The 24,903-nt window shown below is 40.7% G+C and overlaps 2 protein-coding genes across 3 annotated transcripts in view; one reads left to right on the top strand and one right to left on the bottom strand.

The window, feature by feature from the left end:
* Nucleotides 1-717, bottom strand: part of gsap (gamma-secretase activating protein) — a 65,315-nt gene extending 64,598 nt beyond the window's left edge. Inside the window, exon 1 of one of the 2 annotated variants that reach the window (XM_085139016.1) lies at nucleotides 155-717. In XM_085139016.1, the coding sequence (XP_084995142.1) occupies nucleotides 155-242 (88 nt within the window). In that variant the 5' untranslated portion in view covers nucleotides 243-717. The remainder of the gene's footprint in view (nucleotides 1-154) is intronic. The other variant, XM_085139017.1, reaches the window with a different exon arrangement.
* Nucleotides 718-1,911: 1,194 nt separating this feature from the next.
* Nucleotides 1,912-22,488, top strand: nampt1 (nicotinamide phosphoribosyltransferase 1). Its single transcript, XM_085139021.1, is given in 12 exon segments — nucleotides 1,912-2,063; nucleotides 7,761-7,781; nucleotides 7,783-7,918; nucleotides 9,471-9,574; nucleotides 10,732-10,860; nucleotides 15,989-16,147; nucleotides 16,447-16,583; nucleotides 18,066-18,291; nucleotides 18,405-18,524; nucleotides 18,600-18,740; nucleotides 18,903-19,037; nucleotides 19,164-22,488. Coding segments are annotated over 12 exon segments (1,476 nt in total). The 5' UTR covers nucleotides 1,912-2,009; the 3' UTR covers nucleotides 19,278-22,488.
* The last annotated feature ends 2,415 nt before the right edge of the window (nucleotides 22,489-24,903 follow it).

Genomic DNA, 24,903 nt, shown 5'->3' with positions numbered 1-24,903 from the left:
AACAGTAAAGCTGCGATAAAGGCATAGCAACAACGAAGAACATAACTTCGTTTGAACCCGCTACTTTTATGTGAGATATTGGTTTATCTGTGAAAACAACTAAAACCTGGCCGTCATCGAAAAGACGCTGACCGTTAGCACCTGAACGCCTCACCTTCTACTCTGCAGACCGACGCCTCCTTCCTGAGAATATCAGACACCACATCCCTGTGCAGGTCGAACTTTGGCTGTGTCCTCAACATATCTGCTCCTACTGTCCCTTGGTTTTTATACCAATAAAAATACTCTGCAGTTAGTTCCCTTGAATAGAGGCAGCAATTACAGCCCGGATCTGCTCAGGCTCCATATCATGTGACCGAAACTTGTTACTAGTTGAAAACTGAAAGTAGAGTAAAGCACTCCGACAAATATTACCTTTAACTATCTATCTCTTCCTCTTGACTTCACAAAGTTTTTATTGACATGCGGAAACGTCGCGTTAGTCTAAAGGTAGCTCCTCCCTCGAGTGGGATCACAGAGCCGGGATGTCGCTGCCATAGGCCGAGGAGAGCATCAGTCTGGCGGGTTGGAATCTCTCACGCCGCTGGCAGCCTACTGAGCAAGGGACTTCACAGTGGTGTGTCATACATGTGTCCGCTTTTCTGTACATTCGAGCCCAAGGGGTTGACTTTTTACGTGTATTTTCAATCCAATATGGCAACATTTTAATGTTAAATGTAATATGTATAAGCACTAATTGCTCGCTGCACTCCAAAAACAGAAAGCGGAAGGAACAACGGCGTGGTGAAAATCTGTAACAATCAGAAACACCATGCATCCTGTAGTTAGAATTTTCAAAATCAAAAACAGTTAAATATTTATACATTCTGGCTTCAGGCGTGGCTGGAGGGGATCTTTAAAATGCAGAATCAATTGAATTATTTTTATTTTAATATTCTCTAGGTCCATCTTTTTGATGATTATTTTAAAACTTAAAACCACCCATAAACTCGAAATAGATGTATTTGATGTATTTATGCTAATAGAAACTTCTCAAAGACCATCTCATTCCTTCATTTTTTTTAAACTGAATGAAATTAATATTTGGAAAAAGCTCAAGACCTACTGGTGAGACATCATTAACCCATGAATAAGTTTTTATGGTTTCTTATAACCTCGAACAGCTGCACAGCAAAGTGATAAAAGGGTTAAATTAAACTAAAAAGAGCTCATATCAGTGAAAAAAAGACAAAAGGTGGGAAAAGAGCAGGTCCAACACTTTGTATCATCTTCTAAAAACATAACAAAACAATCTGTACGTTAGTGATATCTAGACCTATTCAGAAGATTAAAAATAATGAGCATCTGCCTAATAAGGGGAATAAATCAATCATCTTCTGAAACCAGACTTCTGTGTACAGTTAATGTGCTGTTGTGATTTCCATATCACTAATTCCACAGAGGTACTCTAGGTGTTTTCACTCACTTTTGCTTCTTCACGTTAAATGTGCATGGTGTTCGTCACTATTCAACGTTGACCTGCCTTTTTACTTTCACCTGTTGAAGGTGAGACAACTTTCATCATTACTATTCTTACAGGTGAAAGAACCTAGTATGTGACGTTGTGTACACTGGGTGAATGAATTAAAATATTTTCACGTGCAGGGTCTTTAATTAATATTTATTCGAATTCCTAGAATCAATCAATAAATCAAGCAACGGTGCAGGTCCAAAAGCTTATGTCGGAGCTGTAGTTGATGGCCAATACTGCCCTCATCTGCTCAGCTTGAGAACTGCATGTAAGAGCGCCCAACGCGCAATCTAGCCGAGTGATTCCGGATATACACGACGAACGTCGGAATTTCGGTGTGACGTATGCCTCCGCCCCCGAGTCCCCGCCCCTTCCCCCGCCCGTTCTCTATGCCCGTCCTTCCCCCTTCCAGGCTACACACAAGGCTGGAGAGTCTCCGGCAGCACGGCGCGTAACACAACCTACTGACAGCTGCGACTCACAACCAAGGAGGGAAAAGATGGAGCACAGAGACACCGACTTCAACATATTGCTAGCGACCGATTCATACAAGGTACGGTACCCGTGATGGTCTCGGGCGAACGAGGCATGAGGTGAAGGGAGAGTCGTTAAGAGTGAAAATTGACAAAGTCAAGGTGGTTTCATCATCAGTCCCAAGGCCATCACACTGTTCTGTGTGGCCGGTATCCATCGGTTCACCGCAGGCCAAATTAGTTGGGGGAGGGAGAAGGGGGCTGGTACAACAGAGACGGTGTACCACATTCACAATGCAGGCATCCTTTTTTCCCTAGATTTCATGTAAGATCGCTATTACCATACCAGTCCCCCCCTCGGATTGCTAGTCATAGTGGTCCGCAGCTAGCTGAGTTAGCTAGCTAGCGCATAGGGAGCGCAAGAGAGAGATGAAGGGTATTGATATTAAAAAAAGCTAGTATTAGCCCCTAGCTAGCAAGTGCTGTATGAACTGCACATGGGCAAAAGCTCAGTCACACTAGCTCGACGTCGTGTTAGCCACTATAGGGCTACCTCGCACCACTCATAATGCAATTCATGACTTACGAGAAAACGAAAGTTAAAAAGGAATCACAAGGCAGCTAGACTTTCAAAGCGGTTTAAGATGTTTGGCAGTGGGTAAGGGTTGTAAGGGTTTATACACTGGCTAACGACAAGAAACAACCAGCTGATAACCAACAATATAAACAGAGGACAAATGATCTTAGAGTATTGTTTAAGCTCACGTAGCAAGTGGTTGCCGGGACGACTGCCAGGTGAACTGCTATATGACACCATTCAGCGATTCGGTGATGCTGATGATAGGAAATAAAGTCAGAAATGACAGGAGAGGGGAGTATGGGGCTACCAGCAGAGGCAGGAAGCCCAAGTACCTCGACTAAAACCTAGGCTCAAACTGAGATCAGAGCTGTACACCAGTTGAGTGAATGAACAAAAAACTTGGTAATGTAGTCTAATGATACAAACTAACATCTTAAATGTATGTGTACATGGATGTACTTTCATTGTGTTATCACTTGTTAAAATGTGTTTCATTGACTACCACTGTGTGAATCTCTAATTAACATTCTGTCTTTTGCAAGCCTGGCTTTTCTGCCATATTCATTTTATACAGGAAAAACCCAAAGAGGTGTGTTTTCATTAAAAAAAAAAAATCCTTTATTAGCTATAAAATGTCAGAAATATACTAATGTTAGTGTGGTTTAATTTGCCTACAGCATATCTCTTAAGTGTGCTGTTCAGTTATACTTCAATATTTCATGTTCTGTACCCCTATATATCAGCTGCATTGCCATATCATAATTTTTTTTACTAAGGAAATAAAAAAAAAACTTCACTTAAATACCTGCAAAATCTCCCATCGGTGTGCAATGCACAGTCACACCTTATCTTTCATTTCATCCAAATGAGTGGTTTTGGTTTCGTTTCATTACAGTTTAACTTTCACTATAGAAAAAAATGAAAGTAAGCGTATACCTGATTCTAGAAGTATTGATCGATTGGGATTATCGATGAACAGCCAGTACCACTGCTGACTGGTGTTAAGTGGATGTATATGTATATTATATAGTGTGGGTGTTTTTTTTGGGTTTTTTTTTTATATGAGCAGAAACATCCCTTTGGAAGAGGTGGCGGTTTCGTGTTGAGTGGTTTCTATAAAGTCTTAGCTTTCTGGCACCTTTCATTCACCCTTCGCCTTTCATTTTAAACTAAGTCTAAAGTATCTGGATTGACTACCTTAATAAAGGGCGTATGTAGTTAACCCCTTTATGAGACATCTACAGGGAAACTCAGTCTAGAGTATCGGATATTTCCTGATGCAACAATTATATCAAGTCCATTAAATCCTCCCACAGACCTCATATTTCATTGATCTGACTTTATTCAAGTTATTGGAAAACAAAAAGTAGATTTCAAACAAAGACCGAGCATTTCCTGCTCCGCTTCGCCACAATGTCAAAAATCAGAATACAGCCGACACACATTTCCATTCATAGAAAACAGTTTTTCCTTGTAACTTAAGAAAGCTCACGAAGAGCTGCATAATATCAAATAGAAGAAGGCTACAGATGTTTTTGTTAGGTAGCAACAAAGTGTGCTCAAAGTAAAGCACAGCATTGTGTTAGAAGTCGTGTTTTCAGTCAAGTAGTGATAGTTAAAGCCCAGGGAGAAGCAGCAAATGCCTGACAAATGACAGTACAGATAAATGTCTCCTCACTGCAGCGCAGGCAAGTTTTACTTGTGTTGCAACACCTGTCACCCAGCTTTACCTTGTATGTGTAGCTTGGCTGTGCATGACCACAAGAGAAAGGTTAATTGAAAGAAATGCTTGCTGGTCTCTCAGAACAACTGAAGGCACACACAAAGGACATAAAAACAAACTCCACCTGAGCACCTTTGTGTTTTGTATGCTTGAATTCAAAAGCAAACTCTCTGTCCCAAAGGCACGCCGGCCTATTGTCTGGAAGCATGCATTCAAAAAATCTCTGCATGTTTGACAGGGAGGAGTTATATTGTGTTCTATTATTAGCACAGATTTTTAAAGAAAAGCCACATTAGTTTGTCACCATGTGACCACATTTGCATATTACACTCTTCTGACCCTTAAATCCAGAGTGAATGGTGGTGAGAAAGTAAGCAGGGATCCAGGGTCTTACATTAAAGCATTTTAGCACTTCTTTCCTTTTTTTTAAATGCATCCCCTTGCTCTTATTTAGAAAGTTTGGGTCCTACTGTCCGGCTAAACCCGGCACTTCCTGCTTCATATTTCCTAATCAGAATTGCTGATACCTTTCACCTGGTTCTCCAGCGTGTCTTTCGTCCCGTGATTGGACAGACCAACTGCATGTGTTGTTTGCGTCTTTGAAAACTGGCTACAAGCTGAAAAGCCACTTCGACAGAGAACTGTTTCACGTGCCACTACAGAGAGGTGATCAAGCCCAGTGTTGCAGAGTTGGATTTTATCTTTGGGACCAGACTAACTGAATTGTCAGTATGTGTTGTTCCATTATTTGTCTCTTAACTTCAGGTAATGGGATTGTGCCCTGCATGTACTGCATTTCACGCGTGGTGATGATGGAAAAGGTTGTGGTAATAGATTTAAGGAAATTTTGTGAAACGTCCCAGCGTTTTCACAAGGCTGCCTTCATCATCTCCTTCCCAGTCTCGAAAGAGCAAAGGAGGAATTACTTGACGTTTATAGATGGCAACTTGTGTGTGAGAAAATTACTGACATTGCATTAACTTTCTGCATAGACGATCAGCATCAGTGTATATGTTTGGTGTTTTTGATTTTAAGTATCCTGGAATCATTACACCCTCAGTTACCTCAGTATCATCAGAGTTTTAAAGGAGGAAGGAAGGAAAAAGAGGAAGCAGATAACAAACCCCAAACCCTACTTCAGTTGCGTTTGTTTCTGATCAGTTTTTTCAGTACAAGACCCAGACTGAATGAGCTTGTCATTGTATAACGAGTACTCAAAATATCATATCCTCAAATTCATGAACCCAGAGCCTGCTTACCAGTTATTCATATATGAAAATAGTAAGATTTACTTAACAAACATCTCCTTAGAATTAAGAGGTTCTGATAAGTGATGGCACTCTGTGGTTCTACCATTACATGCACCTCCTTCCATTACTGATACTGTTACTGTAAAACTGAATTGTGTAACTCAGTCGTTGGTCTTGTTTGTCGTAATTAGGTTCATGTTACAATAGATGGATGTTTTATAATCAAATATTCATATGTGTGTCCTCTGCTCACATTTAATAATATTGGACGTACTGCTGGTGCTTTGAAACTCTGATTAGTTTTGCCATTCTAAAGCACTGGTTGTGTGTTTGTGTGTGTATACAGTGGGTGCCAGTGAATATGTACACACGTGGTTGCACTCAGTGTCATGTTAAGTGTCTTGACTCTATTTTGAGTCCTCAAAAGCCCAGAGGAAAGGACACATATAGGGGTCAGAGTAACTGAGTGGTTCATTGACATTTATCTCATCTATACTCAATGTGGGTGTCAAGCAGTTTTGTATCTTACTGTATATTTAATGTCTTGATGCATGCTCAGTAATTGGGGTAAGGAACGCCCGAAAAGTTGATTCTCTTCTTCTGGATGTAGCGTTTTCAGTGGGAGAAACATTTTGTCACTCATCCGAGTGACATCTTCAGTCTCAGCTGACTGCAGGTTTCCCCAAACTTTTAAAGAGTGTATTAGCATATTGACTGAAACTAGCCCAATGAATGAACAGTGGGCTGTGAGGTCAGTTCTTGACCTTTTATATGGATATTGTCATGACCATTGATCAACAACCACTGATCAATAGCCACGAGTATCATTCACAGAGAGTTGGGGAATGGCTGCAATCGCATCGTTGTAAGATGGCGAAAGATGTGCCCTTTGGCCCCCTCCTCGATTCAGAGATAGCCTTTCTCTTTTCACGTAAATGGCCTCCTCGACTCCGTGCTCAAACCAGCATTCCTCCCTGCCCAGGATGTGTGCACCCTCATCACTGAAAGAGTGGCCACTGGCCTGTAGGTGTGAATAGATTGTAGAGTCCTGGCCTGACAAATTAGCTCTTCTGTGTTGCCAGATGTTGTTTGGTCATGGTCATGACCCTTTGCATTTAATGATCAAGATAAAGAACCACCAAACTTGGAAAAAGTGGGAGTCAAACTGGAAATGGAGAACATTCTTTTAGAGTTTCACTAATGAGATCTCTAATGAAATCCATTAGTTCATTTAGGGATTTAATTAATGACTGATTGCTACCACTGACTATGTATCGCCTCCTTTTTGTGAGACTGTATCAAATGGGTATGATAGTAGAGTCTGCTATTGAAACATGTCTGGACTTGCCTTAAGCTGTTGACTTGGTTGCAGACACTGGGGATTCAATTTTCACTAGAAGTGCACATAAAGCTCCAAACAACTGTTTTATAGAGAAAATGTGTATGTGTGAGAGACAAATTTGACTTCTTTCTCCCTGAATGTGATTTTTTTTTTTTTTTTTTTTTAATGTGTGACATTGAAACACTTTGATGAACTGAAATGCTTCATGCAATCACAGATAAGTTGTGAAAATGTGTTTATTTGGTAACAAGTTATTGATTCTATGGGATTTCTTCATTTCTGTGGAAGATAAGTTGTTTTTTCAGTTTGAAAATGCTGCAATTTTCCTTTGAAATCCCATCGACACCCTGAAATCAAGCAGGGTGTTGGTCATATTGCGTTGGTCCAAATTCCGTGTACACTAAATATTTTGCACAATCTTAAAACACATTGAGATAAAATCAGTTCCTTCGAATGGTGGGCTTGTGCAGTATTGTACAGAGTAAAATGTACAAGATACACTGTGCTACAGTACAGGCCCATTGCCTCTTGACACTAATGATAAAATCTAGATGAGTCATTTTGCACAGCTGGCATGTTAACACATGCATACTAAATAAAAACTAAAGTAGTTAGTGATCACGTCTGGATGGGGTTTGACTCAACTTAGAAGTGAGTACACCTTCACCAATGTATTTCAGACTGAAATAAGATAAATTGGAGATGTTGTCTTAGTGTTCGTGGATCCAGAAATTTATTCATGCATGGTGTCTAGGGAATTTTCAGCTGTGGCAGAGGTATGCGGTATCAGACTGCTCTTGTTTTAGTTTTCTCCTAACCCGGTTAAACTGGTTAGTCATTGTTTATGGCCAGTCTAATTTGTCTTGTGCTCTGTTTTGGCAGGTAACGCATTATAAACAGTACCCCCCCCAACACGAGTAAAGTGTACTCTTACTTCGAGTGCCGCGAGAAGAGGACAGACCCCAGCAAAAACAGAAAAGTCAAATATGACAAAACTGTCTTTTATGGCCTACAGTACATCCTGCACAAATATCTAAAAGGTAAGTTTGGCTTTCGTTTAAGTAAAAGCTCTGTAGCCAGACTAAACGAGTCAACATGACCTTGCAACTAAGTCCAAGCTTCTCAATGGCAAATAAACACAGATGGGAGGGAGTCTGGTCACATGCAGCCACCGCGTTGTGATGGTTGTGTAAATAGAAGTGCTTCCAGTCTACTTAAATTAAATAAGGGTAACAGTTCAATACTTAAATCACATAACCAAGACATGGACGCAAGCTGTGCACATGATGTTATGGTTCTAGTGCTGTGAATGCAGTTTACACAACCGCTATTTTGCTGTGGTCCAGCAAGCCTCAGTCTCTAGTCAGGCGAAAGATTTTTACTGGTTAATAAAAAAAAAATTAAGTGTAGCTAGAAAAAGTCGACATCCAGACTTTGGAGGGCCTTTTACAATACTTGATTGGTCCCTGTGGGAGCACTCTATTGTTTTGGCCTTCCCTCTACAGGGCAAGGTCAGCATACAGGGAAAGTTGCAGAGCAGTGTGCCTAAGGCTTTTCAAAGTCATTGCTTTGCTGAAGGACACTTCAGCAGGGCAGGTGGTTTCTATCGAGTCCTGCAGCAACAGTTCTTTTATTCATTCGAAAAACAGCAAGGCCGCAGCGTGCCGCTTCACATTGATTAGGCCGTACAAAACAAACATACCACAAAAGAATCCAGGTTGGGAAAGAAATGAGAAAACAAGACCAGCCTGAAATAAGCCCAAAACACTCTATGCCCTAATTAACTCAAGATGATTAACGCTGACGCTCACGTCCTGAGAGGCAAAAGAGAGGGCAAGAGAGAGTGTCGAAAGAATGCATCTCCCTCATGTCTGTTAAGCGGATTTCATGGTGTGGTAACAGAGGTGTGGAGAGAGTGCCACGGATAACAGAGACGGAGAGGACAAAAGCACAGCTGCTCTTTCGCTGTCCGAGGGAGAAAGGCTGGCTCGGCACAGCGATTAGGCCATCTACCAGCGATGCATCCTCGATCCTCTAACCGAACTAATTTCATAAGCAAGTGAAAGTAAAAAAAAAACAAAAAACAGAACCTCTGTTTACCCAAAGCTACCATTCAGAGAATTTAACCCGATAATGCATTGTTGAAAGAGGGTTACATTAAAGTAGCTTAGTATAAAATCTAGAAACAAAAGAAAGCAGCTAGCTCCACTTACTCTTCATGATTTTAGAAATATCGATAAAAATGATTGCACACACATGTAACACTTTTTTTTTAATTTCTCAGACTGTCAGACCTTTCTTTTGCATTTCCTAATAAACCACAGTATCCCCTTATAGATCCCTTTCCATCTGTGGTATGCTGTGTTTAATAGTTTCCATGAACTAGAAACTAGTCAGACTTGAAATGAGACAAGGATGTAGTTGGTGTCACATGTTTTCCAAACAAAGATGCCTTCTCAGCAGCTTCAAACTTGATTATCGTGGTGGACAGTAGAGAAGCACACCAGTGCTGCGGTGTTTGTTTCACCAACCTCTTTGTCTGTACTGTCTCCCGCTTCCTCCCTTATTCCCCACCTACTTCCTGCTCTCCAGGAAAAGTAGTGACTCCAGAGAAGATTCAAGAGGCGAAGGAGGTCTACAGGGAACACTTCCAGGATGACGTTTTTAATGAGAAGGGGTGGACTTATATTTTGGAGGTAAGAGATTACTGAAAGATTTTTGTGTTTTTTTTCCTACATGATGAAACATTTTTTATAGGTATATTTGTAGACAGGTTTCCTAAACAATACAGACTGTTTCAGGAAATGGTTTATCAAGGAAAAAACTGTGTGTACATGTAAACAAGCACATTGTAATGTTACCACATGAAACACTGTGGTGTTGATGTGTTGCACATCAGAGAAGCTAGAGGTCACCAGGAGATGTGGTGTGTTGCTGGAAAACTGTTTTAAGGCAATTTTTTTATAATTAAAACTAGTTGTTTAAAAAATCATTACTAAAAAGGACGCCTCTATCAGATGCTCGTTAGCAGCAGTACAGACACAAAACTGTCATGGCCTCCTCCGTTTGACACATATCACAGTACCAGACCAACAGGAACACACACTCAGCCCCTCCCCCTCGCTAGCAGCACTATATGAGGAATTCTGAGGGGTTAGTAAAGCATCAGTTTCAACAACATTTATCTCTTAAATAGTTCATTTGAATGGTACGTGTTAGCCTTAGCCATCTAACTATTAGCAATTATTAGTTAGTCAAAGTAGTGGCTACGGCTAATAATAAAATAATATCGTTAATGTTGTTGCTAGGAAGCAAACATTAAATCTTCTCTGTATTTGTAATGTTAATACATGGTTCATTTCACTGGATAATGTATTATTGGTGTGTAGAAGGTGTTAGGTTTAACGGAGGCAAAGAAAAATCTAAAGTCTACTAACAAATAAACAAAAATGGTAAGAACCTACTTTACAGATTCCACTCTAACAGCAATTAAAATATAGTGCTGAGCCAAGTATAGCACAACCTCAGGCAACCAAAAATACAGTTTTTTGGCTTTTATTTGTTTTTTCTGATAGAAATGTGTACCTTACTGTTATGTTATGTCCTCGGTGGAAATTGTTTTTTCTTTTTTGTTTGTTTGTTTTATTTAAACTGAATTATGCAAACCTAAGCGACAATGAAAAACTATGGAAATGAACATAATACTTCCCTTTAATTTACTTTTCCCTCCAAGTAAATGGCTTACCTCTGAAAATCTTTTGCTACTGCTTAGATATAAATCTGTTAATATATCCAGGAAAGTGCTGCTGGTAACCTTATATATATATTTGTATGCATTTCTTTGTGTTTACAGAAATACAACGGACACCTGCCCATTGAAATCAAGGCGGTGCCAGAGGGGAGTGTCATTCCTCGAGGCAATGTTTTGTTCACAGTGGAGAGCACAGACCCCGAATGCTACTGGCTCACTAACTGGGTGGAGGTACGTTTGGTTCATGGACACGGGTCAGGGTGGGATCTGAGAGGGCCCTGACATGACATGTTTTATTCATTTATGGATTTGATGTGTACTTTTTATGTGTAATCTATAACAAAAAACAGAATTTTGACTGTTGTTTAAATCTGTCTTGTGGCGTTCTGTTGCTTTTCAGTGTAATGCTAAATCACAGGAGAACCCCTTCACAGTGTAACTACTGGAAGAGCTCTATCAAGTTAAAAGCCCTCATAAATTTCATACCCCTGTGCCCTCAAATAGCAGTGAAATGTTTTATGTGCTCATCACATTGCTACTAAAACTACATTGCTAGGCTTAGCTATACCATTTAATGGTTATTTGATAATTAATAGAAGAAGGAAGACATTAGCAACGTTTAGGTCCTATTTATTACAATAGAGAGGTAATAGTTTTATAAAAGCCATAAACAATTTAGTTTGGCAGCATGCCCTGTGACACTTCATGATTTCTTAAATCTCACTGAGTTGCAATTCTGCCATAGTTTATAGCTTAATACCCACTTGGAGACATACTGGTGTTACAAATGCAGCAAAAGGATAGTGGCAGGAAAATCCTTACTTGTTGCCTTTTATCAAACCCTTTCTTTCGGAAATTATTCTAAGAATGTTATTTTACATTCAAGACACTGTTAAGTCATTCAGAGTAGAGATTTCATTGAGTAGTCAAAGAAAGTAGTAGTAATAGGTTCATATGGTCATTGTTGTACACTTACACTTCTTTGACACCAAAAAAAGAAGTGTAAATTGAGTTTTGTATGCTGCAGACTGAAACAGCTCAGTGGTTCTGAAAAATACACTTAATCGCTTCTTTGTTGAGACCACGGTGAAAATATTCATACCACTTTGGTGGCTCTGTAAAAGGCATGCAAAAGCCACCTACCAGCCCATTTTAAACTCATTAACTACAACATAATGCGTGATCGCTTTTATTTAAAGGTCAGGGTGAGGAGCTAGCTCCACTCGAGACTATACAAGACTGCCATGAACTGATATGCTGCACATCAACAGAATAACCTGAGCATATACTGTTAATGTGATTATTTATATCTTCAAAACAAATCTACCGATGTCAGATATATGGTGTCTAGTTCAGTTAGAGCTAGCTGGATAGCCAGGCCTGCATCACTTTTCGGTATTATTGCTTTGTATATTTACAGAATTTATTGCTGTCCAGAATGAACATGACTTTTTGCTTCATGACTTAGTATCATGGAACTATGGTCACTTAGTATTTTATCTAGTAGTATTGTTAGCAAGAAAGCTAAAGTTAGCCTTGGGGCATTAATGTGGAAATTATTGCTTTGTTGTCTTACTGTATTGATTGTAGTGCATATATGAATATATATGTCTGTATCTAACCCATCTCCTCTTCAACGGGTTCGACTAATTTAAACTAATCTTTGCACAGACATCATCACATATGCTGCTATTATGTTTGTAAAAAATGGTAATTGTATTTGATTTTTATATTTCAAGTTATATTCTCTGATTACGTTTATGTACATTGCTCATACGTAACTTAACAGTCACCAAAATTTGTGCCTGTGGTGTTGAGTCAACACTAAATACAGAATGGAGATTTTCAAAAAGCTAATTAAGTTAGTTATTGGTTAGCCCTAGTTATAGCTAGGTGGCTAGCAAGCTACTGCTAGGTTTTTTTATATTAGATTATTTTTTGCTACTAAAAAAGATGATGGGGAGGGATGTGACCCTCAGAAGTAAAGCAGGTGTTGAATACCCCACTGCTGTAGTTTTCCCAGTGTTTGTCACCCATCTGACTAGATGAGATTCATTGTATAAAACCTTAACCTAATATTAGCTATCTTATTGCTAATATCAGTATTGCTAGTTTGCAAATGCAAAGATCATCTGGCTAGATCGTCTTAGCTTACTCCCTGGCTAAAGTTGTTTCTGGCAAAATGCTATCTTGTCTTTCTGTTCAGTGTTTGTTGGCGGTGAAAGCTTGTTGATTTGCGGACTCCGTTCATTAGCTAATGTTAGCAGGTCATTGACTTTCCCAAAGTCAGTGAAGAAGCTTTTAAATAGCAGGGAAGTTCTAGTTTTTTGAGATTATATCATATTTGATTTTGTCTTGTTATGTCATATTTTACCTTTGTTCACAGCCAGACTACCTGTGCTTTTCCTGATTCTACTATTTGTTCTACGATGATCTAATTAGTTTTAGTTTTATTTTTTACTACACAGAAGAATGATGTCACTATTTCCATCTAACAAATAAGCATATTTAGCAAATATCTTGTAACCATACTGTAGGTTTCACAAATAATTCACATAAAATTCCAGAGAAAGTTAAGTAGATTTGAGTGACTTTATTCTGGTAGTTTGGGTACTGCATTTTTACACTGAGCTGATCCACAGTGTGACTCTGAGATCAGGATTATCATGAACTTAATGCTGCATGAACAGGCTGTCCTCAATGACTGGGCAGAACAATCACTTTCTTGCACTTCACTTTCACTTTCTGTTCTTCTGACTGCTGTCTTGTCTCCTGCTGTTTCTTTTTCTTTTTGACCATGTCAAACCAGTTCATAAATATCACGTTTGACTGCTCCTACAAATGAATCACGCCGTGATTAATCAGAAACGGCATTCTTTTGTTTATGTCTGTTGATGCAAAAAAGCTTTTTATAATCTATATGCACACACTTACCAGCACATTAGTATGTTCAGAAAGTCTAATGTATCCTGAAAGTGGTCTGCGTTTGGAGCTATTATGTGACGCACACACTCTCGACTCTGTAATGGCATAGTACTTGGAGGTCACCTACAGCCAAGAGCACTGTGACAACACGTCCACAAACCCATTTATACACACACTTGGTAAGTTTCTCTGGCTGATTTAAATACACACATAAACAGACACACACGGGGGGTCATTCTTCATGGCTGTGAAGTAAAATTAGCCACAGACTGGTGTCCTTGAGCTGCTTCACTAGGTCATACTCTATTTATCTCTTTCCCTTTCACTCTTGCTGTCCCTTCTTGTTTCGCTTTTCTCATTTTCGTCTTTGTCACATAATTTTTTCCCCTTTCTTCTCTATTGCTTTCTTGTCCTTTTTATTTATTTATTTTTTGCCATTACCTTCCCCATTCTCATCCCGCTCTGTGGCTCCTTATCACCGTCCATTTTGTTCTGGGACATTGACAGAGTAGTTGTGTTGTTGTTGTGTGTAGGGTGTGCATTCCTTCTTAGTGTTGCTTTTACTGCCCCTCCATTTTACCGTGGCAGCAAAGTATCCTTTACAAACTGTCGCCTGACAATGACAATGATAGAAAAATTGCAGTGTAACAATGCTTACACTGTACTTAATCTGTTACACACAAATGTAGAATTGGTTATAACTACCACATGCCTATGCTACAGTGTTGTTTGATCTGTTTGTGCAGTTGGCAAACCGATACTCTTAATCACATTGGAAAAAAGATGGCGTTTGTATGCTAAAAACAGGCATTTTAGCACCCCGCTAGGTGTGTATCATTTGGCTTTTGTAGATAAAAATGACATAAGATGCTTTTATAAGGTATAATGTGTATAAAGGCTCAAAACAGGGTGATTAACCCTGTTGCCATGCAACACAATGCCATCTTGACATCATAAAATCTCATGCATAACTCAACTTTTCTAACATATAAATTAGATGTTACTGTTGTGAAATAAAAAATGATACGGTTCTTTTAAACAGTGTTATAAGTGCAGAAATGCTACCAGAGGGTCATTTTAACTTGTTACTTCTAGGCAACAAAAGGACATGATAATGTGTGATATAAATAGGAACTTTCAGCGGCCTGTGCAAAGTTTGGCTGCTCAACTGCTTATAGTCGAGGAGGAGTTTGCAGACAAGGAAACAAACACGCACATGCGCAGAGTTTTTGTTTTATTGTAAGAAATTTACAGCTCAAGCTTTATGTGTACCTCTATGAAGACATGAGTTCCAGAGGTGGAGAGTGGGGGGTGGGGGTCTTCCTGAAACCCCTACAAGAGCTATTTAAGTGCTGAGACTCGTTTTAAAGGTTAAGGCTAGCGTTAGCATTAAAGGACAGGGTCGGGGGCTAAATGTCAGTGAATGTCCTTTCATAGATAGCCTTACAAATGCATGTCTGTGTGCGTACGCATAGACTTTGGACTTTCTTTGGCAGTCACATGAGTCCATATTATGGAATTATAATTAGGCTGAGGATGCATGTGACCTGCTCAGTGTTATAAGGTAGAAACACACCGCATAATGTTAGGAGGCACAAAGAGTGTGAGCTGGGTAAACAGAGAATTTTTATAGCCTTAGTTATATTTAGAGTTTTAGTCTTGTTCGGTGTCTTTATCTGCTGTTAATGAGGTTCAGCCTACATAGCATAGTACTTGGTTGTCATTCCTAACATGAAATGTTGAAATCGCAGTATGCGGTTACATAGTGTTAGTTTAGCGCTCTTGTTCATAATCCTCTTGTCACCATATTCCACAGGTTTCTCTTTCTATCAAACTTTTTCTGCATCATCTGTTCTCACCGCAGCTTAAATCTGATGATTGCTTTGACAAAATGGATTTTGAATTTACAAGGAGGAGAGCTTTAGAAAGCGAGGGCAAAACACTGACTGGCAGATCTTCACAGAATCACGCTCTATGCTTCAGACTGCAGGAACTATGTATTCCTAAAAATTTCCCAGGTGGTGGAGAGTACAGATAAGCCACTTGTTTTCATATTAAAGTCATTGACTGTGGTCCAGAGTTGACATGAAGCAACAAGGAATGTACTTTTCCCAGAGTTTGTGTTTGGTGAATGAGCAGGCCGCTGTGATCCCTCTGAGCTTGTTAGTTTTGGGTTTTAGTACCATTTAAATATTGGGAAAGCAGAAGAATTGGGCCAGACATTCACCGGTCTGTTGCCTGCAGGGGAAGAAAAACTTGACTATGCTTGCTTTTTTCTTTTTTGCTTACCATTAACTGTTATGAATATTTAGTCCGATAACCTGATTGTTTGCTATAATAAATGCACATGGAAAAACTCGGAGCATAATGACACCCTGAAAAATTTATAAATATCCAGTAAAGTGAACTGAACTCTCCTTTCTTTCTCCGTCAGACCATCCTGGTTCAGATCTGGTATCCCATCACTGTGGCGACCAACTCTAGAGAGCAAAAGAAGATCCTTGCCAAGTACCTCTTAGAGACTTCGGGGAATTTGGAGGGGCTGGAGTATAAACTACATGACTTCGGCTACAGAGGCGTGTCCTCACAAGAGGTATGGAGAAAGCTAAAGGATTTAAATCTGGTTAATTTAAGGACAAGGACAATAAAGCTCATCAGAGATTTCAAAAACAAAGAAAATTAAGACTTAGTCTAGTCCACATTTTGCTCTCCCTTGCAAACGCAAGGTTTGAACAGGAGGTGGGCGGGGCTTCTCTGCTCAAAGCCATGAAAGAGCATCTGCAATTGCAAATCTATAAATGAAAAAATAAGGGGAAACATATTATTTCCACTTTAAGGTTGTTTAAAGCACTTCAAGGTCCCTAACCCCCACCCTATCCTCTTTATTCACAGACTGCTGGCATAGGAGCCTCCGCCCATCTGGTCAACTTCAAGGGCACAGACACGGTCGCTGGCATCGGAGTCATTAAGAAGTACTATGGCACCAAGGACCCTGTGCCAGGCTTCTCGGTGCCCGCTGCCGAGCACAGGTACACACACGTTTTACTTTACTGGCCTTATTTATTTAGTGTTAATCTGTAAAGGACTTTATGTTCCTGCTTAGAGATGGAATATTTGTCTGTGCAGTGTACCGTTCTGAGCTGCGTTTTATTGCAGATACGACCGCACAGTTCAGTACAGAGATTTACTTCCAGACTCCATGTAATGACGGGTGTCTGAGAAACACTGCTTTCAAGGGACTCCAAAGATTTGCACAAACTTTAAGCAGCTCATGCAGGTTGCTAAATTACTGCGCACAGTTTTAATTATCTGCATTTAGGCCACACATTCACCTGTTCTCTTGGAAAATCTCAGCTGTCTTCATCTGTATTGCTGTTTTTGATGAAACGGTGCACAGTTTGGCCAAGAGCCCGCTCTGAAATCCAGCTTTTCATCCACAGAGAAGGAAACTCGCTTCAAATAACACCTAATTATGTGCCAAAGCTGTTGATGTAGAGATTTTTGTCATTTGGCTCATGATGGTGTTAATTTTCTCTCCTGACTTGTGCTTGGTCACCCTCGCAGTCATTATCTGGTTCGTCTATTTCATTCGGTGAATGGTGCTGTGATTAGCTGGAAGTGAGAGTTTTGATTGGCTTATGCCCCGGCGCACATCTCTCTCTCCATTTATCCTGCTTACAGACACCTCTCCCTTTCTGCTTCGCTCTCATGCGCACACACACACAGCAGCTTCCTACCGGCCGCCAGCGCTGTTACTGCTGCACCAGCGCACCCTTCTTCCCCATACCAGTGCATTGTGGGATAGTGGCTGGAGTTGTTATAGCAACTGTTATGCAATGGCCTCCCTCCTGAAATCGGTTTCGTTTCTACCTCCTCGGTGGGAGGAGTCGCAGTGATATTCCAGAGGAAAAGGGAGGGTTGATTTTTAGAGAAAAGGTGTGTCGCCCTTAGTTTGAAGAAATCAGTGCCAGCAGTGTGCGCACACTGCACACGTTTCATGTATTGGGGTTGTGCCAAGAAGCTCAGGAGCTGCAGCGCATAAAACTAAAATTATCTTCAGGGCCAAGTTGGATTCTGGAACAACACAATGGAGAGAGCACCAAATCTTTAAAACAAAGCAACATGATCTGCTGTCCAAGACCTAATAAGCCTAAAGTCCAGATCTTCATATTTTTCTGCACTTTTCCATTTACCTTACCTTATTATCATGGTGCGTGATGCATTAACATTAATATTTGATGTATTCATCAGGAGCTCTGTGTGGGTTCTATCACCTTTTTCTCCTTGTCTGACTCTACACTGGTGATGCTAGGCGATGCAGAAGAACTCCAGCATCAGAACAGCTGTTGTACAGTACCTGTAAGATCATATTTGGGCTCGTCTTAGACTAAAACCTGGAGTGCAGCGCCCTCTTCTGGACACTCACTGGATCACTCGATCACTGTGTTTGGTCTTTCCTGTCTTACTCTTCTTCAGATGTATATTTAATAGCTCTGCCATTGTCTCTGCAGTACCATCACAGCGTGGGGGAAAGACCATGAAAAAGATGCCTTCGAGCACATCATCAAGCAGTTTCCCAGCGTGCCTGTGTCCATAGTCAGCGACAGCTACGACATCTACAACGCCTGCGAGAAGATTTGGGGAGAAGACCTGCGGGCGCTGATCGAGATGCGCAGCGCAGACGCCCCACTCGTCGTTCGACCGGACTCAGGAAACCCGCTCGATACGGTTTTGAAGGTGCGGTCACACAAACGGCTTTACTTTCATTTATAGTCTTTAACCCAGCCAGGAAACTCAACTTTTCCTCTCTGTACCTCCTCCTCCATCCTCTCTTCTTTGACTGTTTACAGGTTTTGGAGATTCTAGGGAAGAAGTTTGCACCAAAGGAGAACTCTAAAGGGTTCAAGGTTCTCCCTCCTTACATTAGAGTCATACAAGGAGATGGAGTGGATATCAACACACTGCAAGAGGTACAGGCACAGGGAGCCAGATGTTCAAAGTTTGAAGGCAGCAGCAAGGTTTGATTGTGTGTATTTGTTTCCCAGATTGTGGAGGGAATGAAGCAACACAGATGGTCCATTGAGAACATTACCTTCGGGTCCGGAGGGGCTCTGCTGCAGAAACTGACCAGAGATCTGCTCAACTGCTCATTCAAATGCAGCTACGTGGTCACTAACGGACTAGGGGTGAGGACCGGGTGAATGGGTCTACATTTGTTAGGTGGCTTTGTAGCTGTTTAAGTGCACTTTGTGGAAATCTTTATTTATTCATCCATGATCCCAGACAGACTTTTCAGGGATGTCCTTTCTGTTTTAGTGTGACATAGATCTTTTTGTGCTGTATCTCAGGTGAACGTGTTCAAGGATCCGGTGGCAGACCCCAACAAGAGGTCGAAGAAAGGTCGTCTGTCTCTACACCGGACCCAGAGCGGAGACTTTGTCACTCTGGAGGAGGGCAAGGGCGATCTGGAGGAGTATGGCGTGGTGAGTTCACACAAACCCTTTTCTTTACTCAGTTGTTTTGATTGTTCACATGTAATTTGATTTCATACGAACACTGCCGTTCTCACTTTGTTGTTGTTGTTGTTTTGTCTTTACTCTTTCCTCCAGGACCTGTTGCACACTGTCTTTCGTAATGGGAAGATTGTGAAGACGTACACATTTGACGAAGTCAGAGACAATGCTAAGCTCAAAGAGAGCGAGCTTGAAGAGCTGCTGCACTGAGTGCAGTCTTGCTAAATCCCCACATAATATCCAAACCCCCCACCCTCCAAAAAAATATCCTTTTCCTTTCAATCTTTCACTTGTAGGCTTCCATTGTCACCCTAGAGAATGGAGGTAGTGTGCACTGTTGATAGATCCCACTTTTGAAGCCTGAGAATCCCTCAGTGTGTCCCTAAAAACTCCAGATTTCCTTAAAATTCCTGAATTTTCACCCTCTGTTCTCCAGCCGAGTGGGGAAACTTTAAAAACGCCTCAGATCAGTGACAAAGCCCTTTAGAGTCGGGGGATGGGGGTGGGAGTCGGGGACAGAAGGAAAATGTGTGAGAGAAGTTGTGATTGTGATGTTAGAACATTCAAATCCTTGTGCTACTGCCCTAAGTTGATCACCAGCGCGTTGCACTGATAGGCCGGCTACATTGCAGCTTAACGAATATGTTGGTCCGGCTGCTGGTAGGAGGCGTGGCGACAGCGCGAGGGCATTTGAGATGATTGTAGGTTTTTTGAATGAGCATTTCGACGGCCGCGTGCCGAATGCACCTGAGATAACTGAGAAAGAACCTGGCGGAAGCCACACCCACACAAGTTAACATTCTCCATGTATCCTGTACAGAACTGTTTAGAAAAAAAAATACATGTCTGAATCTACTTAGCGTTGTCTTTTATGTGAAGAAAGAAAACGATCACGGTATATCACAATGCACCGATTACACGTAGACTTAAGGAAAAATCATGAACGCTCGGACTTGGAGCACGAGTAATGAAAGGTTAATTTCCTCCACAGTTCTTGCTTTTTAGTAGTTACAATAAATAAACAAAACTAATTACAATAGGCCAATATTTAAGTCAAGTACTCCCACTGTCCCACCACAAAATTATTGGTGCATCTCTGGAGGTATATCTGATCATTTACTTACTGTTATGTTGCCCACAGCGCGTTCCCATCATGAAGGTTTGATCCACAATCCAAATCACACCACAAAAATCACAAATGGAGGAAGACGGAGCTTAATAAATCACTTTATTTTTCTTTTTTTTGTAATTCTCATTGATTTTTCAGATTCAGGTTTGATTACATTTAAATAATCATTCAGTAATAGACATTTAAATCAATCGGAAATTAAAATCTCCCAGAGATTAGATGGTTTCCACTGAACTTTAATGAGTGGGGTTTTTTTTTTTTTTTGGACTAGGTCTTCATGATGGTGAATGGCTACTCTTTGCTGTTAATCAGACCAAGAGTTGATGTGAAAAAAATATACATTGCAGAAATCGTCTTCACTGGAATGAAGAGGACAAAAACCTTATGTGTTTCTGAAAGATGACATGCATATATGTGGCGCCTTGGCTGAGATGTTTGTTCGGTGTTGGTTCTGATGTCTTTGTGTGTGTGAATGTGAGTGTGTGTGTGGGGGGGTGAGAGAGACGTTTTCTTCCTTTAAACGACTGTGTGCTATTCCTTTTTCTGCAAATGTGCTTGTTTGTCGTGGGAATAAAACAACATTCTTCCCGGCCTTTTATTCTGAAAGGAGACGTTGTGACAGTCTAGTGGAGAGTTAGTTTAACTTTTTGGCAACCAAGAGGTTTATAAATAAAAAAAATTTAAAAAAGCGAGAGTACTTTCTGACACTAACATGCACCAGCCATGCATTGGTAGTCGGTGGAGCATAGTTGCTGGTCAGCAAAGCATTTCCCCTTAGTATCACTGCCTTAACTTTTGAAGGGGAGGAATGGTTTGGATTTATTGCCCTGGTGTAAACGGGGGTTTCGCTTGCTAATGCCTTTCGGAGTTGATCAACTTTCCATTCAGAGCATCTTAGCCAGATTGTGGTGGGTGTCGTTTCCTGAGTTGGCCTTTTTCAGAGTGAAGGGATTTTTCTAGTAGAGCGCTAGGAGCTGGTGACATCACAGGACAAAGAGAGTTGCGTTTTTTTTATAGCAGTCGCCAAGTTGCGAAAGTACCAGAGTGACTTATCTCAGTGCAGTCCACAGGAGATAAATCCTTTGGTGCTCCTCATAATTCACGTAGCGCCACCAAAAGGATTACATTTGAAGCTCTCGGGTTTGTGGACTGCCATTTGTGATTCCCACCACGGGGTTGATTTAGTCGTAATCACAAGACACTGTAATCGTGAGCGTTGCTGGTAATTCGGGCTCAAAGGCACTCTCACAGAGCTGCTGCCCCGGCTGTAGGCTGTCTTGTTTAAACTTTAAAGCCTCCAGGTGGTAATTTATTCCCTGATTGTTCCCGCTCTTCAGACACTCAGCTGCTTCACATTCATAACTTCACACGCTACGCCCTCTGGAAGCTCCACAGAGCCGCAGCAGCCTCACCGGAGCTATTAGAGCATCAGCGACCTCCTTTTCTTTCTTTCTTTCTTTCTTAAAGGTTTCCTCACAGACACTGACCCTGCTCCCCCCCCCATGTAACCAACCTTGATAACGCCTGTGATGTCACCAACTCCCATTCCTCTCCACTGGCTCAGAGCCATCGCGCTCAAACACAGACAAGCTGAGCGAATCACACACTGATACAACATCGGACCGTTATTCAATCTTCCAGTTTTGTTTAGTTTTTTTTCCTTCTTCCCGCTGCTGTTATCCGTGAGGTCATATGTCATCCAGCAAGTAATGAACCTGTAGTCCTTTTACATTCAGTAAAATTTTCATTTTACTATTTTGATACTGTCTCGGTTCTTACCTCAGAGAGATATTATTTTGTACGACAAAGGAAAAAAAAAAACAAAACCAATAATATGCCAGAAATCTAGCGGTAAATATCCTTATTTACAACTGATGCGGCCATACTGCCTTCTCACTTGTACATAAAAACAAGTAGTTTGACTGAAAGTGGAGAGGGCAAGTTAGGGGAGGCGACCACACTTGATGAAATTATTATTTTTGTCAAACGATCATTTTTGTACCAACAGAAGAATATCCAAAACTGCTTGACAGACCTAGCAGTGCGACTGTCGAGCTTTTAGCTTCTGTTTGTGCGGGCGTGTGGTCCGGTGGGAGTGCTCTGTGTGTGCGTGTAATGAATGAAAGTGTTTGTGGATACTATTTTTTTTTTTTTTTCCTCTCTCTGTTGTTGTTGTTTTACTTGTATGTATATGTTGATTGTTCCAAATTCTCTCCCAGCACAAATGATATTTTAACTAACATAACATGCTATGTTGTCAACAATACATTGATTAAAGATGCCACCCTGTCAGTTTGAAGTGCTTCATTTATCGCGCCTCCTTTTTGTTTTTCCATTGATAGCGTTGGCCTTTCCAACAAGTGCCTCCGAAACGACTTAACAGCCCTAATGCAGAGACAGCTGGGAGGCTGTGTGAAATGTACATAAAAACACAAAGTAGTGAATATGAAACCTTATAGAGCCGCTTTTTATTCACAGAAAACACATCACATGTTTAAAAATGAGCAAATATACCATTTTAGGAAAAGTATTGGCTCGTCACATTCACTGAATTTGATGGCAGCGTTACAAAATGCTTGCGACACGGCCATGTTTACTGCTGTGTAGCGACAGTCTGGGAACTGAAGAGACCAGCTGCTGGAATTCTGGGAGAGGAATGTTTTCCAATTCTTGTTTGAAGGCTTCAGCTGGTGAGATCTGGACTGCAGGCAGGCCAATTCAGCACCCGGACTCTTCTACTATGAAGAGATGCTGTTGTAATTGATCCAGTATGCAGTTTAGCATTGCTTTGTTAAAATGTGCAAGGCCTGCCCTGAAAAGCATGTCTGGATGGGAGCGTATGTTGTTCTTAAACCTGTATATACATTTCAAATTAATGGTAGATGTGCAGGCTGTTAATTCCACAGGCACAAATGGACCCCAATACCAACAGAGATGCAGGCTTACGAGCTGGATGGTCCTCCTGTACTCCAGAGGATGTGGCATTCATGTTCTCCAAAAAGAATTTCAAATTTCAATTATCTGACCACAGAGGAGCTTTCCACTTTGCTTCAATCCCTTTTAAACGAGCTTTGGCCCAGAGAAGACGCCAGTGTTTCTGGATCACATTCACATATGGCTTCTTCTTTGCATGCTAGAGGCTTAACCTGTGTTAATAACCAGTGATTTCTGGAAGTGTTCCTGAGCCCATGCAGTGATTTAAAGGACAGAATCATGGCATATTTTTAATGCTGGGCTTCCTGAAGCCCCAAAGATTGCAGGTATCCAGTACTGATTTTTGGCCTTGTCCCCTCTGCATAGAGAGATCTTCAGAGTCTCTCAATCTTTTTCAAAATTTTCCTTCAGCTGCTTCTCTTTAGTACCGCTTACTTTTCCAGCCTTAGTATAAATAGTGAAATTTCTCAGTTTAAATATTTGATGTTTTCTGTGTTATACTGTGAATAAACTGTGGGTTAATGGGATTTGCAAATCAGTGCATTCTATTTTCATTTAAATCTTCCACAGCATCCCAACTGTTTTGAAATTAATGATAAAGCCTTAGTTATTTTTACAGCAGCAACGTAGGAAGGCATTAAACAGTGAGCCCACATTTGGAGATTTAATGGTCAACCAGGCATCGGACTTTAACACAGGAGCCTGGTGTTTGTTTTCTTTCTCCAAGTGACAGCAGCCCCTGAATCATAATGTTTCTTTAAACCTATTAAATCTTTAATCACAGGTCGGAACAGTTTGTATATTCAACGAGTTAAAAATGCTGACTTTATAATGTTTATTTGAAAATTTAAAATCCTGATAAAGTTAATAGTATAAAAGATGGCTGCAGCTTTTAGTACTGAAAAGTAAAAAGTAATTCAAAAGTGCCTTAAACCTGCATTCACTTTAATCACCAGCAGAGGGGTGCAAGAAGACTTCTGGTAAACATCCCTCTGCTCCCTTTCCGTGACCTTAGAAAACACTTTCCTAGTTTCATCACGAACCTAAGTTTAATCACAAGTTTAAAGTCAAATTGAACAGGGCGTTAGTGTCATTTTGTAAATTATGGTCATCCTAAGAGTCCGGAAACAAGGCTTAGGCAGGATATTCTCACTGGCTAAGACAACTTGCCAATTATACTCCTCGTCCATCACACATGGTTTCACAATAGAAAGCCCAAGCTCAAGGCTTCGTAACAGAATTTCACTAACTAATGGGCGACATCATGGTGGTTATTTCCAGCTTTTATATTATCTGCGGTACAGATTTGAACATAGAAATTCCTTCTCCTGCAGTGTCTTCCTCTAAATGAGCACAGGCAGGCTTTGTGTCCCTCACACTCCATTAATACAATTTTCAGATGGATGGATTTGAATGTAGCCCCTCTGACAGCATCAGTTTGTTTTGGATTTTTTCTTATCATTTTAATTCCGTAAAGTTGAACATTTTTGACAGGAATCGATCTATGTGAATATATCTGCTTTTAAAGCCAACCCCGAGTGGCCATTACAGGCACTGCAGTTTTCTAAATTCGATTAATTTTATAGCTCTGGCGACTGCTGCTTGGTTTAATTGAAAAAACTAAAAACTAATACAAAAAAATCGCCACGAGCATGTTACTAATTCTATGTTACTGCTAGAGAATAACTTGGGCACCTTATGATCTAGCATTTTTGCCTGATATCAGCCTAATAGCTTGAGAATGACTTCAGGAACCACACAGTTTCCAGTCGC

The sequence above is a fragment of the Neolamprologus multifasciatus genome, chromosome 17 (assembly GCF_963576455.1).
Source record: "Neolamprologus multifasciatus chromosome 17, fNeoMul1.2, whole genome shotgun sequence".
NCBI classification, from domain to species: domain Eukaryota; kingdom Metazoa; phylum Chordata; class Actinopteri; order Cichliformes; family Cichlidae; genus Neolamprologus; species Neolamprologus multifasciatus.
This window is presented reverse-complemented; position numbering and strand designations above follow the sequence as displayed.